This window comes from Anguilla anguilla, chromosome 18 (genome assembly GCF_013347855.1).
Source record: "Anguilla anguilla isolate fAngAng1 chromosome 18, fAngAng1.pri, whole genome shotgun sequence".
In the NCBI taxonomy this organism is placed as follows: domain Eukaryota; kingdom Metazoa; phylum Chordata; class Actinopteri; order Anguilliformes; family Anguillidae; genus Anguilla; species Anguilla anguilla.
The window spans coordinates 21,468,588-21,484,435 of record NC_049218.1 but is presented as its reverse complement, the minus strand read 5'-3'; the positions used below and the strand labels follow the sequence as shown (position 1 = coordinate 21,484,435).

At 49.0% G+C, this 15,848-nt stretch overlaps 1 protein-coding gene across 1 annotated transcript in view; it reads left to right on the top strand.

The window, feature by feature from the left end:
• The window catches only part of ehbp1 (EH domain binding protein 1), a 142,552-nt gene that overhangs the window by 38,473 nt on the left and 88,231 nt on the right, over nt 1-15,848 (top strand). Inside the window, exons 6-8 of the mRNA XM_035400101.1 lie at nt 8,129-8,310; nt 12,286-12,425; nt 14,418-14,522. Of these exons, the coding sequence (XP_035255992.1) occupies nt 8,129-8,310; nt 12,286-12,425; nt 14,418-14,522 (427 nt within the window). The remainder of the gene's footprint in view (nt 1-8,128; nt 8,311-12,285; nt 12,426-14,417; nt 14,523-15,848) is intronic.

The following is a 15,848-nucleotide window of genomic DNA, read 5'->3' as shown; positions in this document are numbered from 1 at the left end:
CACACACAGACACACACACACACAAAGTAAACTGTGTGAATTTTCTCTTAGACTATATATGTGGATACTCTTCGAGATGGAAAGTTCTTCCTTTGAATCTTCTATAAATCTCTGCCTCTATCTGTTTCCTGCAGTCATGGATGCTGCTGTGTGTTTAAATGAAGTCCCTGCCGTTAGGTGCAGGCGATAGGTGCTCGTGACTTTGTATCTCTCAGTCCGAATCGCTTAGCCAGCTCAACCTTACCCTGACCCTCATCTCTGCTATCTGTGACTCTTACCGGACTGCAGGAGTTATGTCAACATGCCAGCATACCCAAGTATCTGTCTGGGGTCAAAGGGATATTTCACAAACTGTTCTGTTTTCAGCGTCAGATTACAAGATTATTCATTTCTCTGTGTTTGTTCTGTGTTGTCAGTGACATGTAGGCGCATAAATAAAGGTTCAGGTAATGAACAGAGCTTATGTCGAGGAATCTGAATCACAAGCGATACGAGTGGTTAATACTTGAGCTAATACATCCGCTGCAGCATAGGTATGTAAGAGCGTCTGCCGAATGTGTGTAATGCAGCACGTTCTGTGTGACTTACAACATCAAAGTTGCACTTCAGCGGGATTACTAGTTTAATGAAGCTGGCGGGAGGAACGATGGCTTATGCGGAGTCTCGTCGTCGAGAGGGATGGAGTCTTTCAAACTCGGTTCGAGCGCGGATGTCGTTTGAACGTGGAAATCGGGGCTCGTGACGCCCCCCCCCCCCCCCCCTTCCCCGCGGAAATCGTCCCGCGGTTTCGGCGCCCGGCAACGGAAACAATGGCCGCTCGCATTACAGAGCGGTCAGAAAAGACCCGGCCTCTGTTCTCCTAAACCATTATTTCTGTCAGGAAAAAGGGCATTGAAGCCGGGACTGACTGTGTGGTGTAATTTGTTCCCGTTTCCTTTAGAAGTCCTTAATCCTGCCCTTGTGTCCCTAATCGTTCTCCCCGTACCTTGCTTTCCGTTTTCAGCTGGAGCCTTGGGTGGGGGGGGGGGGGGGGGGGGGGCGGGGGGCAGTGCAATGGGTTGTGGGGTTTGGGGCCTGACAGTAACAGATGCCCTTGGCTCTGTGATTACACTCTTGTCCCATAATGCATTTTGCTCCACGGCAGAAATGATGACCATACTGTATGTGCAGTGCAGCTTTGATTGATGTCCGGGAGGAGCTGTGCGCAGGGATTGTTGGATATTTGACGGGTGCCCCGTTTCTCTCTTTCTCTCTCTCTCCATGCTGGTCTGTTAACCTCCGGTAAGAGGTACCTGAGAAATGTGTGACACCAGGCCGACAGGTAGACACCTCACCTGAACGTCAGTTGGAAGAGATACCAGCGTGCAGTGCCATCAGCACTAATGCTAAACATACTGAACAAATCTGTCTTCCAGAAGACAATTAAAACGTATTGCTAGCGTTGATCATGTTGTCTTAATCAAATGGCCTGCTGCATATCCTGGCAAATACTGGGCAGGCTTAACTGGGGGGAGGAAAAATGTGTATGTACACACACGCCAGGGAAGAAACCCTGAGCAGGAGAGATTTGATTGTTTTCGTTTTTCTTTTTTTTATTTGTTTGTTTGTTCGGCGATGGCAGGCCGCGTCCCAGGGTGCAGTGCGATCTGCAGCGCGGGCCCAAATTTGAGCGCCGCTCATTGTGACGGCGCTCTCTTCTGAAGGAATTACGCGGGCGCAGGCTTTATTTTGTAGCCGCCATTTGGGGCGGAGAGAGAGAGGGAGAAGGGAACTGCGCTCCTTCTCACAGCTTATTAAACCACGGCATTGTGTGAGCCTTCTCGTTTTTTTCTTTTCTTCTTTTTTTTGTTTTGTTGTATTTACACATGAAAACCCCAGCGCCCCCGATCCGCCGCTGCCCCGGAGAACCCAAACCCCCGCCAAAATAATGAGCGCGTTCGCGGCGGCGTCGTGGCCATTGTGCCGGGCATTGTGAGCGTCGAGTCCCGCTGCCTCCGCTCAGTCGCGGCTCGTGAATGCGCCCTTATTAGCCCCCACAAAAAGAGACAATCGCCGCGGAAGAGCGAGAATGCGGCGTGTGAGAGAGAGATCGCTGCGTCTTCCGCTCTTCATCTCTCTCTCTCTCTCTCTCGTTCCGTCTCTCTCGCTCAGGAGAGGGAAGTGCAGGAAGTGAAGTCTGTGTAAATCTGGGATATCGCCAGATAATATATGCAGATTACTGTTATTTTTTTTTGTTTATTTAATATAAAAAAATAACTGTGACCATAATTACACCTGGACATCTGTGTGCAGGGTGCATGTAATGTGAAGCACTGACATTTATCATGTCTGTACACACACCCCCACACACACTCTGCCACCCAGTCTGTGGTGCAACATACAAGACTGTAATCATTCCATTATTTTTTTGTAAATTTATTTTTATTTAAGCATTTGCAAAAGCAGCGATTATGCTCTTGAATTTATTTACCACATCTTCTGCAGCTTGGGTAGCCTCGTACTGGCGTTATGGAAACAGAACTTGATTGTGACTGACAGCTTTGCTAAGGCCTGTGATTGGCTGTTACTGGCTGTGACTGGTTACATGGAGGCCTGTGACATTGTGGATAGTGTTGTGTGAGTTGCAGCCTCCTAACCCCCGTGAGTTCTCTATAAATGCACACCATCCATCAACTCATTCACTCAAGTCAAGTCAATTACCTCCTTAATGACGGCGACCTGATGAACATGTTGCGCGTTTCTAATTGCAGAGCGAAATAAAATCAGGCGTGAGCTGCGCTGCGCATTGGCGGGTAATTAAGATTGGCCACTTTGATGTCTAAGCCGTGGAAAGAGAGGCGCATTTCACCCCTAATAAGATGGCGGGGGCGGACATATGGCTGCGCGTCTGCTCTGCTCTCTGGCCCGGCGAGCCGTGTAGGGCTCGCTCTGCGCCATCGATCTGCCGCTGCGGAGTAGCCGGCAGCTCCCGCCGCGGCTTCCTGGCATTCTGTGTTTTTGGGGGTTCGGCGGGGGCCCCCCCCTTCCAGGCCTGACCCCCGCGCCCCCGACGGGGAGCGGCTGTGGATCGATGCGGAGACAGCTGTCGTTCTGCGGGCGGCTCCCGGCCGCCGGTTTGGCTGATAACCCGGAGCACCCCCGATCGGCGTGTGGGCTGGGGGGGGAGACGGGGGCGATGGTTCTGCTCCTGTGCGGCGTCGCCCTCGGTGATTAAGAAGCCAGGCCGGGGCTCGCGGAGTAACCGGAACGGGCGTGTCCCGGTAGCGTAGCGCCGGCCTGAGGGGGCTAACGCGGCTGCCTGCGCGTCCGTGGTGACACGCGCACCCCTCCCCCCTTTCCGGATCATTCTCTTGATGTGTGGGTGCTGTGGTGCGGGCTTCCTGCTGTCCCTACTGCTTCCCTGCGTGTTGGAGTCCTTAGTGTCTCGGTGTCTCGGGTCCTAAAGAAATCCTGGAATTAGCCGTGAAATGTTGGCAATCTCAGAACCACGTAGGACAAGTTTTGGGATGCGAGGGTGCGAGAGAACTGGCGAGGGCGTACTGTCCAGGGCGTGGTCTCAGATGGGCGTGGCCAGTTGTGCTGGCGATGGGAAGAGGATGGTGAGCGAGATCTACCTCTCAGTAATTGTGAGCGGTCTCTCAGTAAGCTGTCCAGCCTAGTCGTTCTGTACCCCAGTCCCTATGCGTTTATATCAGTGAAGATTTGAGAATTGGCAGTAACCACTGGCCGTTCAGCGCACCTTCCCATTATCTTGACACCCGTCTCATTTAAATTAGCCTCTGCCCCTCCTCTTAGTGTTTGTCCTTCCCTAAAATAGTGGGTTTCCTGGGTTATTGTGGTGAAAGGTGCTGTTTTTCAGGCCTTATTTAAATGAGAAGCCACGCTGGAGAGTAATTCAATCAGAATGATTCTGCCTGTTGAAGCCGTAGCAATGCAGAAATGGAATGAAAGGGGATCCATTTCATTAGGAGATTAAAGGAGAAATTGTTTCGCAGAAAGCGCAGTGACTCGGAGCGGCCGATAGAGGGCAGCATCCAGCCAGCCTGGGTTCCCCCGCGGCTCCCCGCTCTGTGAGGTATTTAGCGATTCTGAAAATACAATAAGGGAACATTGATAGTCATATCCCTGTAATAAATTAAAAGTGCTTTATTGTCCCTTTTCATTTTACACATTGTCACAACCTTGGACCTTAATCTCGTGCTGATTGACAGTGGCAACCAGGGAAAAGAGCACATTTATTGTTTGCGCTAGTCAAATCTGTTAAACCTAATTCTTCTCGGGGTATTTGCATATTCTTAAGTATTCCTTCAGAGAGGACCTAAATCCTTCTTAAGTGTTTGATGCATTTTGAAATTCATTCATAAAGTATCTACATGCACTATTAGCTCTCCATAATAAGACTGCATAATCTGGGCGATAAGGAGGGTTTTGAACAGCGTATTCTGGTGGGATGACACGCTATATTTCTGACTGATTCAACAGGCTCAAATGTCAACACAAATGTCAAGCACCTTCGCCAGCGCACATTTGATTCTCCTACTTTTTTTATCGTCTCCATTTATTGGAGTAGCTCTTCGCACAACTGGGCATGCCTGGTAATGCGACTGACTGTGCCTCCCCCCCCCCCCCCCCCAATCTCTCTCCATCTATCAGTCCCCCTCTCTCTCTCTCTCTCTCTCTCTCTCTCTCTCTCTCTCCTGATGCTCTCATAGAGATCCAGAAGGGGGTGATGGTTGGGGGGTGTGGGGGTGGTGGAACGCACCGTCGCTCTTCTCCCAGACTTCCTCTGATTATCCTCTGGCGGGTCACCTCATTTCCCCGCGCGGTTCTCCGATGTGCGCCGATAGCGGGGGAAGTTCCACCAGAACAGCCAGCAGTATCCCCCCCCCCCCCCCACCCCCCCCTCTCTTTCCCACGGAAGATACCTGCCTTGTGTGTCCCTGCTGGTGATGAGAGGGGCAGTGGGGGGGGGGGGCACTCCCAGGTGCTCAGGTGCGGCTGTCTGCTGTCGGCGCGGCGGGGGGCACGTCGGCGGGAATGGGCCTGAATGCGCGGCGATAAGGCTTGGGCGCGGCGCCCGGGCGACGAAGGCCGCGGTGCGAGCGGCGTGGAGCCGTGCGGAGACGTCGGGCGCCGGCGCCAGCGCGTCACATCTCTGTGCGCCGTGCGCGCGCGTCCTCTCCAAAGCGCTCGCTCTCCCACCCGAGGCGGGAGCGCCGCGCGCTGATGTCACGGCTTTATTTACTCCTTTCAGCCTCTGAAGGTTTGTTTTTGCTTTTTTTGTGCAGAGAGACGAGATGTTTGAAGCCGTTTTTCTTTTTCGAAGCGCTCGCCGGAAGGGTTTTGTTTGTTCTCGTCCTCCGCTGCGTGCCATGGCGCTATATTCGCACGCCCGCCGCCGCGCCGCCGCACAGCGCTACCGAGGAAAGGAAACGGCGGATTCGGCAGGAACAGAAAGGGAGGCCCCGGAGGCGAAATCCCAAAATGAAGGCGCCAGGAGAGACGGGGGCCAACAAGGAGAAATGCGCTGTGATTGAATTCCAAGCGTTCAGCCTGCACTAACGCTGTGGCGTTCAGGGCTCCATAACAGAGGGGTGATCAGGCCTGCGTCTCGCTGGAGAAACGGCAGAGCCTCAGCTCTCCTGGATGCAGATTTACAGGAAAATCTGGTTTACCACAAAGAATGATGGGAATAAAAAGAAACCAAGGCCACATACGCTGTAGTATCGCTGGAACTGACTGGCCAAATTCCTGATGCATTTTTAATCTGTGGAAAAGTGTCTTCCTTTTGTTATTACAGAACTAAAGCAAGAAAGTCCCCCAGTGGCAAATATCATTATTATTATTATTACTATTATTATTGTTGTTGTTTTTCACGTAATTTAAAATCCTGTTTCTTTAATATAGTAAAAATATTTTGTGCTTTTGAATCTTGTGCTTTAATAGCTCTGATGAGATCCTCTCTTCTCTACTTTCTCCACAACATGCTTTGGCACAGAATGAGCACACTGCTCTTATGGTGATGTCATGCGTCATGTGATTGGAGGGGATTGAGCAGGCTGTCCCTGATGCACTCGGTGCCTAGTAGTCCATGCTAACTGCAAACCGTATGCAAAAGGTTAGCTTTGAAGGGCAGATCTTCATCTATGACGCAGAATTTACTGCAGGGGGCGGTAGACAGTGGGCAAGGCTGTGGTTCTCCTTTGCTGCCTTTAGACCATGTAGACTGTGACTTGGTTCATGTGCTCTTATGGCTTAATTCCTCTCATAATTGCATACTTTTTATTGGTCACAAATCTGTTCGTTTGTCCAATGAAATGTGTTTTTTTGGATAGCATTTTTTATAATGGAATAACATATACTTATGCCACTAAATGAAATGTTGTGGTTTTGTGTCTCCCTCTACCTCGAAATAAAACTAGTTTTTTTTTTTTTTTTGTAATTTTATACAATTTTTTATTTATTTTTGGTTTGAATATAGTGCTCAAAAGTTATCCCTTTCCTGGTCAGCAATAAGAACTGTCCTCACAAAGTGTTCAGTGAGTTTGAACCAGAAACACACCCATAATATCTGAAGCACACCCATGATGTTTGAAGCGCATCTGGTATGTTTACTGAAGCAGTGTGGGTTAAGTGCTTCATTCAGAGATGAAAGGGCAGCGCCCCATCTGGGGGCCCGAAGCACAACCTGTCCGTTAAAAATAGCTCTTCCTCAACCACTGTGCCGCACTGCCACCGCCACAGAAAAACAACAACAAAGGCTAGGGCCAGAGGAAAGGCAACTCCAGTAATTCCCTTTAGTAATTAATCTTTTCTTCTCTCTCTGAGAATTCCCCTGGCTTTTTCAGAGCGAGTGAGAGAGAGAGGGATAGAGGGAGGGAGCGAGCGTGATGGGGAGAGAGACGGAGAGAGAGAGAGGAAGATGCAAGCAACCGCTTAGCAAGTCAAAACACAAGTTTGTCCTCGTCAGATGAAGACCGCTGTGGGCATTTTGTTGCTTTTTTGTGCTTTTTTATTTTAATGAGCTCGGTGGTACTGTATGTCTTCATTTAGAGGGACTAACCGCAGAAAGGGGGGTGGAGAGGGGGGGCAATGGCTGCATGAAGTGCCAGAACGTCAGTGCCATCACCATGAGAATGGGGCCCTGCTTCTTTTAATTGGCGCTTTGTCTTGGGTTCCCTTTTTATCTCCTTTCATCCGGCGCCCTTTACCGGCACCTTCCATTCCCACATGAGACCCTGCAGGACTCTGCGGGGTCCCCCCCCCCCCCGTCCCTGTGTACGCTCAAACCCTGCCATGGGAAAGTGTTTATCGGTGGGTGGAGCAGGGCCCCTATTTAGTGTGTGTTTCTGATACTCAGCTGATTGTTTTTAAAGGTTCGCCTCTCGCCCCGCCTGCGCAGTGACGCGCTGGAGCTGCGGTGTCTCAGGGTTACCTGAGCTTGCACCTTTAGCACCGTTACCGCTTCCCCAATCATAGCGCCCCCCCCCCCCCCCCTCGCACAGGCCTGTTTCAGTTCAGGGAAGCGTCTTTTCTGTGGATGCTACTGTAGCCATCTTCCTTTCTGTTCCCTATCTCATCAATAAAACCTGCCAATTTGCTTGTTTTAATCATGCCATTGGTGTAGCGCATTCGCTTAATTAGACTATGTTAAATACCTGCTGATTAGGTGTCATTTAACTTATCTTTTGGACAACCTGTTGCGAGCAACAACTAGCAGGTTACTCAGCTAGTCCGTTGTGCATTATCAATGTTCAAGAGTAACTAATGACAAAGACCAGTCGAAGCGATTTTAGTAACTGCGTTTGTGCCGCTGCTGCTGCTGCTCTTCCCGCCCCGGCGCCAGGGCTCAGCTCTAATAGACCCACAGCTGAGCAGCGGAGAAGATCTGCCAGCGCTCACTATCTAATGCCTGTTTGTTCTGCAGGCTGGAGTATTGACAGAGAGGCTTAGGTGGGACTCGGGTAATACTTTAGCTCAATTTAATTTTTAAATCTAAAGCTCTTTTTTAAAACTGTGAATAGAAATGGCGGGGAGGCGGTCCTAATTGTTTAACCTGTGATTTGCTGGGGGGGGGAGTAGCACGGTGAGAAATATGAATGAACGACTTGCGGCGTCGTCCTTTCAGGAGTCTCCCTCCGGGCGGCGCAAGGCCCTGGCCACCAGCAGCATCAACATGAAGCAGTACGCCAGCCCCATGCCCACGCAGACCGACGTCAAGCTCAAGTTCAAGCCGCTATCCAAGAAGGTGGTCGCCGCCACGCTCCAGTTCTCCCTCTCCTGCATTTTCCTGCGAGAGGGGAAGGCCACGTAAGTTCATTCACAAAAGTCTCCAAAATGTTTCTGCTGCTTTTTAAAAAATTATTATTCTTTCCTTCCAATTTTCCCCCTCAAATTTGGAATGCCCAGTCATGTTTTTTTTTTTTTTGGGCACTGATTGACACAACCTCTGCTATAGATTCTGGAGAGCATCCAGGCATGTGCTCTCCTGCCAAACGCATGACACCAGCTGCTGCTTCTTACCGCAGCTCAGGTGTGAATCAAGCTCACATGAGTCTGAGGAATGTGCTTCACATGCAGCTTAACCACTGGACTTGCAGGCTCCCAGTCGGCCAGTAGGGGACGCTGGGGAGCAGTGAGATGCGACCGTCCCAGTTAACTGAAACCCTCCCATCCCCGGGTGATGCCTTATGCCTGTTGTGTGTCACCCTGCTGGTCTGCCAGCCGCAGTTGGCACTGATTTGATGCCAGATTGTTCACCCATTTGTGCACTAGAGCACAGTGCCCTAACAGGATGAGCCACCCAGCAGACTCTTGTTGGTTTAAACCAGAGACTGTAAAAAATATGGACAAAGCTACTGTGACCATAGAGTTAAGCGGTCTTGTGATTTACACAAGGTGATTGACAGTCCGGTGCGCATAAGCCCATCAACCTGAAAGAACGATTGCAGAACGAACTTGAGGCTAGCTGACTGTCTGCCGTTATGTTTTAAAATATATGATCAAATGTTTAATTTCCATCCGTGACTGTACTGTGTCATGTAATCACGTTATATGTATGACATTAATAATACAATTATGTTCAGTTATCTTCAATTTATGTTTCTCGGCAAAACGAATATGCTTAGCTAGCATATCAGCTTGCCAGTGAGCTAGGTAAGCTATCCGTGGTTAGCTCACGCATTAGCAATATGAACTACAGGGGAAGAACATCGACTGCACTGATGGTCAATCAATCAGAGATGTGTAGACCACTAGTGATTTGACTAGGCTAATTTTCATATAACTGTCTGGTAGACCTGCTGTTAACCAAGCAAGTTATCGTCGTAGGTTTTCGCCAGTCAGTTAATGAGCCATTAACTGCTACTACTCCATCGCCGTTTGTGGTGTTTACTTGCTGGGTGACGCTAGCTGACCGATCGTTCGCAAGTCACTTTTTACCGAATAAAAATTAACACTGTCAGCGGTGATTAACAAATCTACCAAGTATTTTAATAACTGATCTACAGGCGTGTAAATATGACAACGCACTTTGAAGAGCAAGTTTTCCACCTGTTGCATAAAGACAAAAATAATGTACATTGAATTTCTAATTATTATTATTTTCTTGCTAGCTTCTAGCTTTGTCACATTCGTGCAGCCTAGCCCAGGTAGACATTTACGGAATATACACGACTGACAAGCCGTCAAACACGTTTGACAGATGGAATATTTGCCGGTTAGGGTTAGCTAGCTAGTGAAATGGCTTGGTAGCTGAAGTTGCGAACTGTTTTAGCATAGGCTACTGGACTACCACATATAGCAAATAAGCGTTAGCTGATTACGCTTTCTGCCAACTAATTTGGTTAAGTGGGCTAAAGGAAATAGTAAAAATGACTCGGCTACCGCAAAACTTCAGAGGAGGATTATTTTATGGTCGTCTAGTGCAGCTGTAAATAGCACACGCTATAATGAAACCACTACAAAATGGGATGCCTGCATTTTCTGACTTCGCACAGGTGGACCGTGGTCGGAGCCGCAATGTCAAGGCCAAGAGACGCCACCTCCCACCCCAGTGACCACAGATTGTAGCCCCTACTGTAACTCAGTCCTCAGCAGTAATCCGGAAGTGACGCAAGCTGTACCTCATTGGTCCACAACAAATATTATAACAGTGCTCAAATGACACAATAAATCATGAAATCGACCCATGGACAGTCATAAGACAAATAAAATACACATATTGTGACTATTTGTACTCATGAGAAAAAATTATTGACTTTGTATTTTGACCGCATTTGTACCGTAGACATGGAAACCGGATATGAAAACACCTATACTGGAGCCAACCGTAGTGGCGCTAGTGAGCAACCAGGAACAACAAGACCAGGAAATGAGCTTCAAAAACGAAGTCTGGTTTTGGCTGCTTGGTCCAGTCCAGTTTTTAAAAAAAATCCAGTCCAGGTTTTTTCCCCCCCGAGTCCAGTCCAGTTTTTTTTTTCAAAAATCCAGTCCAGGTTTTTTTTTGGAGTCCAGTCCAGTTTAAAAAAAAAAATCCAGTCCATGTTTTTGTTTTCGAGTCCAGTCCAGTTTTTTTTCAAAAATCCAGTCCAGGTTTTTTTTTGGGAGTCCAGTCCAGTTTTTTTTCAAAAATCCAGTTCAGGTTTTTTTTCCGAGTCCAGTCCAGTTTTTTTCAAAAATCCAGTCCAGGTTTTTTTTTTTGGTGTCCAGTCCAGTTTTTAAAAAAAATCCAGTCCAGGTTTTATTTTTTTTGAGTCCAGTCCAGTTTTTTTCAAAAATCCAGTCCAGGTTTTTTTTTTTTGAGTCCAGTCCAGTTTTTTTTCAAAAATCCAGTCCAGGTTTTTTTTTTGAGTCCAGTCCAGTTTTTAAAAAAAATCCAGTCCAGGTTTTTTTTTTTGAGTCCAGTCCAGTTTTTAAAAAAAATCCAGTCCAGGTTTTTTTTTTTTTGAGTCCAGTCCAGAGACTGTAAAAAATAGGGCTTTAAACCTCACCCCCACCTGACTGCATATCTCTCTCTCTCTCTCCAGTGAACCTGCCTGGTACATACCATGCATTCTGTTCATGCCTCTGTATTAAGAATGTGCTGTTTTCTCTCTTCCCTCCCCTCATTCTCTCTCCTCCCTGTATTGTTTTCTTCTCCTGTTTTTCTTCTCTGAAGTTCCCTGCTTACCTCTCGCGTCTGGGGTGTTAGTGCCAGCTTTACACTCTCCTTACTCTGGAACAGAGAGCACAGGCTGCTGTGTGTGTGTGTGTGTGTGTGTGTTTGCATGCCTGTGCACTTCCTAGAGTGTCAGGCTCTGCTCCGTGAAACACTGGATAACGCTCTGGTAATTTCAGCCTCATTGCTGTTTGATTTAGTGAAATGTGTGTGTGTGGGAATACGCGCTGTTTTGGAGTGGTCATTTACTACACCGGAAAAGCAGAATTCTGGAACTTGGGGCTGATTGACCATAACCGACCTTGTGATCTTGGGGGATGATGTCAGAGGCTCAAGAATAAACCCCATTACATGAGTTCAGGACAGCTTTCTTTGGCTGAAAACTGCGGCATAAGCGATAGAAGTGGAGAGAGAGAGGGGAGATGGAGGGGCGACAAAGTTTCTCTCTCTCTGCGTTTCTGCCGCAGCTGCAGGAATGTGTGCTGTTTGATGCCGCGAGCGAGCCCATGAAGGGCACATTGTTCACAGCGGCGAGCTCCTGCCCAAGTGGCCGTCTGCTCCTGCTCCTCCCTCTGAGCCCCATCAGTGGGCTGCTCTCACCTGTGCGTTACAGTTAGCGTCCTTCCGGCTAACGGCCTCATGTTCTCACTCCCCTCCTGGGTTCGCCTGGGCTTGTGGGGATACTCAGGTTAAATGCTGCGGAGTAGCATAGGGGTTAGGGGACTGGGCTTGGAACTCTGAGGTTGCAGGTTCGATTCCCATGTGGGGTTTTGAAGTTGTACCTTTGAGCCAAGTTACATAACCTGAGGTAGGAAATATCCGGTTATACAAGTAGAGTACTAAAGAATGTTGCTCTGCTAAATGCCTTAATTTTAAAAGCAGTGAGGTCAGATCTTGGGTGCCCTCCTCTGGCTGTGTTTGTGCTTGTCCTTAAACTGAGAGGCGCTAGAACGCATCTTGAGCATACAGCTGTGTGAAAAGCACGCTCATAATTACAAACGGCTGATTTTCCCATATATGGTGTGTGTTTGGCGACTTTCTTCACATGCTATTATTTTTTAATATGTTGCCGTGGGAAACTGTTGCCGCCGTGTGACGAATCGGTGTGCTATGATTGGCCATCTCAGGGACGAGGACATGCAGAGTCTGGCCAGCCTGATGAGCATGAAGCAGGCCGACATCGGCAACCTGGACGACTTCGAGGAGGAGAACGAGGAGGACGAGGAGAACCGGGTCAACCAGGAGGAGAAGGCTGCGAAGATCACAGGTGAGAGAGGATGACAGCCATCCACTGTGGATGTGGCTCTGTCCAGGCATGCCTGAAAGGACTGTAACGTTCAACTAAAAAAAGAAAAGACAAAAATAAAAGAACAACGCATCTTTGCTCAACCAACCCTGGCTAAAGGTCCCAAACCATCGCATTGGTCCTCTTCTTCACTACATTTTTTTATGAGACAAGCTAACATAATAGTTAGCAGTAAAAGATTCAGTTTGTAGTGAAATGAAGCTCATTACTACAAACCATTTGTATTAATGAGCTTCATCTTTCATAAGACAAGCTTTCGTGACAGTTGCATTCAGTTTGTTGTAAAATGAAGGTAATTGATACAAACCATTTGTAGCAGTATTGATCAACCAGTCAAATAACAAATAAATGAATGAATTATTTTTTATCGTGCCATTTACAAATGGGTTGTCACACGGCACAACCTGCACTATGATGTTTCCAGAAGAATTTTTTAAAAAACAAACATTTTTCCCAGTTAAGAAAAACTGTAGAAATTTCCCCCGGCCCCTTACAGGCGATTGAAGCGGGGCGTGTCAGTTTAAAAGCGTGCCCAGGCTGGGAGGACTGAAGGGCCAGGGGAGGAGCTGGGGGCACCAGCTTACCGAGGCACAGAGCTCGTTTTGCCCTCGGCCCCCGCCCAGGTGGCACCCTGCCCGCCAGGTTACTGGAAGCGTGGCGCTCGCCCACGTCCCCCTGGTGTCCTGTCGGCACCGGGCACAGGCTGGCAAGCCTGTTGGAGCCGAACCCAGAGCCCCTCCCTCCCGCCTGCACCACCTCTCATTGGCTGCCGGCTCCCAGGCCCAAAGAGGAGTGAGGGTTTCCAGTGTACCTGCACCACCCACCCGATGCTACCTCCAATCAGAGAGAACGGGGCAGGACCAGGCTGAATGCATGCAGATTGCACAATTTCTGTTTGAATTGCCTTGCTTTAGCCAGGTTGATGGACTGTAGTGGATAAAGGTATCCCAAAATTTCATTCCTTCACTGTATTTTTTCTCAACAGGAAACAGGGTATCATGATGACATAGGCACTTCCTGCGTTTTTGTTTAAAAACAGGTTTTGCATTGAATTAGAGTGGGAGTGAATGTCGCCCTTTTGCTGACTTGTCTCTGGACTGAATAAAGAGCAGGGGTGTATGTGTGAATGGTTTTTTGGTTGAGTGATGGATTTTAATGGAATGCACCGGCGGTGTTGCGCTTGGAGCTCCTCCCCATTGTGCCGCGATGTCTCCTGACCCATGGCTGCCTCTCGGCGCGCTCCAATATCAAACATCGCCGCTCGACTCGCACGGCGGACATCAATTTCACGACTGAGGAAGCACCCGTTTTTTTTATTTTTAAATTCATTTTTTTGAGTGACATGCTTATATATTATTGCTATTTTTGTTTTGCTTGTTTGGTTCATTTTCAGCTTTTTTTTCCTCATTTCGTGATGTTTTTTTCCCGTCCTCGCGTTTTTGCCTGGCTCTCTCCGTTAACCCTCTCTGCGCCTGTGCCGCGGTTTTTGTTTTCGGCTCCTCTGCTGCTCCCGCCCCTGCATGCTTCTGGGAACGGCATGCTGGGTAATGCGCTTCCGCGTGCGCTTCCTCTCGTGCGTGCACGCGGCCTGCGGGAACGCTCGGGTCATCGCATGCCTGCTCCAGCTCGCGCCGCTTTCATCTCTCTCGTGCGTGTTCCGGAGCGGGGAAGGAAACCCGCGGTGCATGTTGCGGTGTCATCCTGCGACCCGCCGCCTGCTTCCTGCAGGGTTTCGGAGTGTGTCTCGGCGTGTGGGGAAGCGAGCCGCCTCTGTGGCGAGAGTCAGATCCGTGACCGCGGGCCTCGGGACGGCCTTCCGGAGGAACGGATGTGTGACACGGCTGAGGAACAGCTCCCGATTGGACGGGGCTTTTTTCTCTGTGACTCTGTGGCGTCTGCTCTCCTCCTCTTCCGTTTGCTTACCGTTTCCCCCCGACTGGCTTCTATTTGCAGAAATAGTAAACCAGTTGAACGCCCTCAGCAGCTTAGATGGGGATCCTGATGACTGCCTAAAGCAAGCAAATAAGCCGTCCGCTAAATCGGCCAGCTCTTCCGAAGGTCTATGAGCTTTCATCCTCTTTCTCCCCTCCCCCCCCCCGCCTGGTGTCCCCCAACAAACCCCCCCCCCCCCCCCCCCCCCCCCCCCGCCATTCTTGTGCTGGTGTGGTGTGGTGTGGTCCTGTGGTCGTGTTGCCCGAATCTGTCCCTCTGTTTGTCATCAGATAAGGTCCTGTCTGTTCGCTGTCCTTTTTTTTTTGGCGTTAGCTCTGTCACTCCATCCCCCCCCTCTCCCCCCGCCACTCCTCCCCTCTCCCGTCCCCTCACTCTGGCCTGGCTGTCTGCTGTTTGAAGTGAACCTACCCCAAAAAAAAAAAAAACGAAACAAATACACTTTCTCGTCCCGCTGGACCTGGTATCACATCATTGAAGGGTGAACCAAAAAAAAAAAAAAAAAACTCCCATTTTCCAAAACATAAAAAACCAGAACACTTGCCTGTTCCACAATCGCAGAAACATTGAGGCTTTTGGATAAAGAATAAAGCACTTCTGAAATGTAAAATGTTGAACGGATCTGTTGCCCGGGATGAACAGCCATATGTAAAATGATGGATCAAATTCAAAACCTAACCGTTGAGCATGTTAGAGTAGACTTACACGTGCTCACATTATTCAAACCAGGGGTGTCTAAACTTATCCAAAAACGGACGATGTAGGTGCAAGTTTTTATGTTAGCCCAGCACTGAGACACACCTGATTCTGCTTATCAAGGTCTTGATTGAAGACCATGATCTGTCAGTCAGTTGAATCTGGTGTCGTACTGTAATGCTGAGCTAAAACAAAAACCTGCACCCAACCCACATCGACCCTTTTCGGATAATATTGGACACCCCTGATTCAAACTGTCCTCACATTTCCCTCGAAGTTGAGTTGTAGGAGCAGCCAGGCTGCGTTGGCTGGCTGTGCTGCGGTATGCAGCGGTAGGGGGAAGTGTGGCCTGTGTGTCTGCGCTCTTCCCTGTGCAGCCGCCTCGGCGTTTCAGGCCTAATAAGGCCCAGAATGCAGCGGTTAGCGCCAGTGGCAGGAGAAGAATGTGACGCCTCTTATCTGTCCTGAGAGACACGCCGTCGGGACGCGACGTGTTCCGCGGCACTCACCGAAAACTCTGCCAGCAAAATGCTGGGGGGGGGGGGGCTCCGTGTCCGAGTCCGAGTCACATGATGGATGAAAAAACCAGGAAAAAAACACGAGTTTGAGTGCTATTTCACTGCTGGGAACTGTGTGTAACAAGACTTGAAAGATTTGAAAATCTGGTTCACTCCAAAGTGCAGAGATGACATTATTATTATTATTTTTTGTTTGGGTTTTTTCCCCCTCATCCACGTG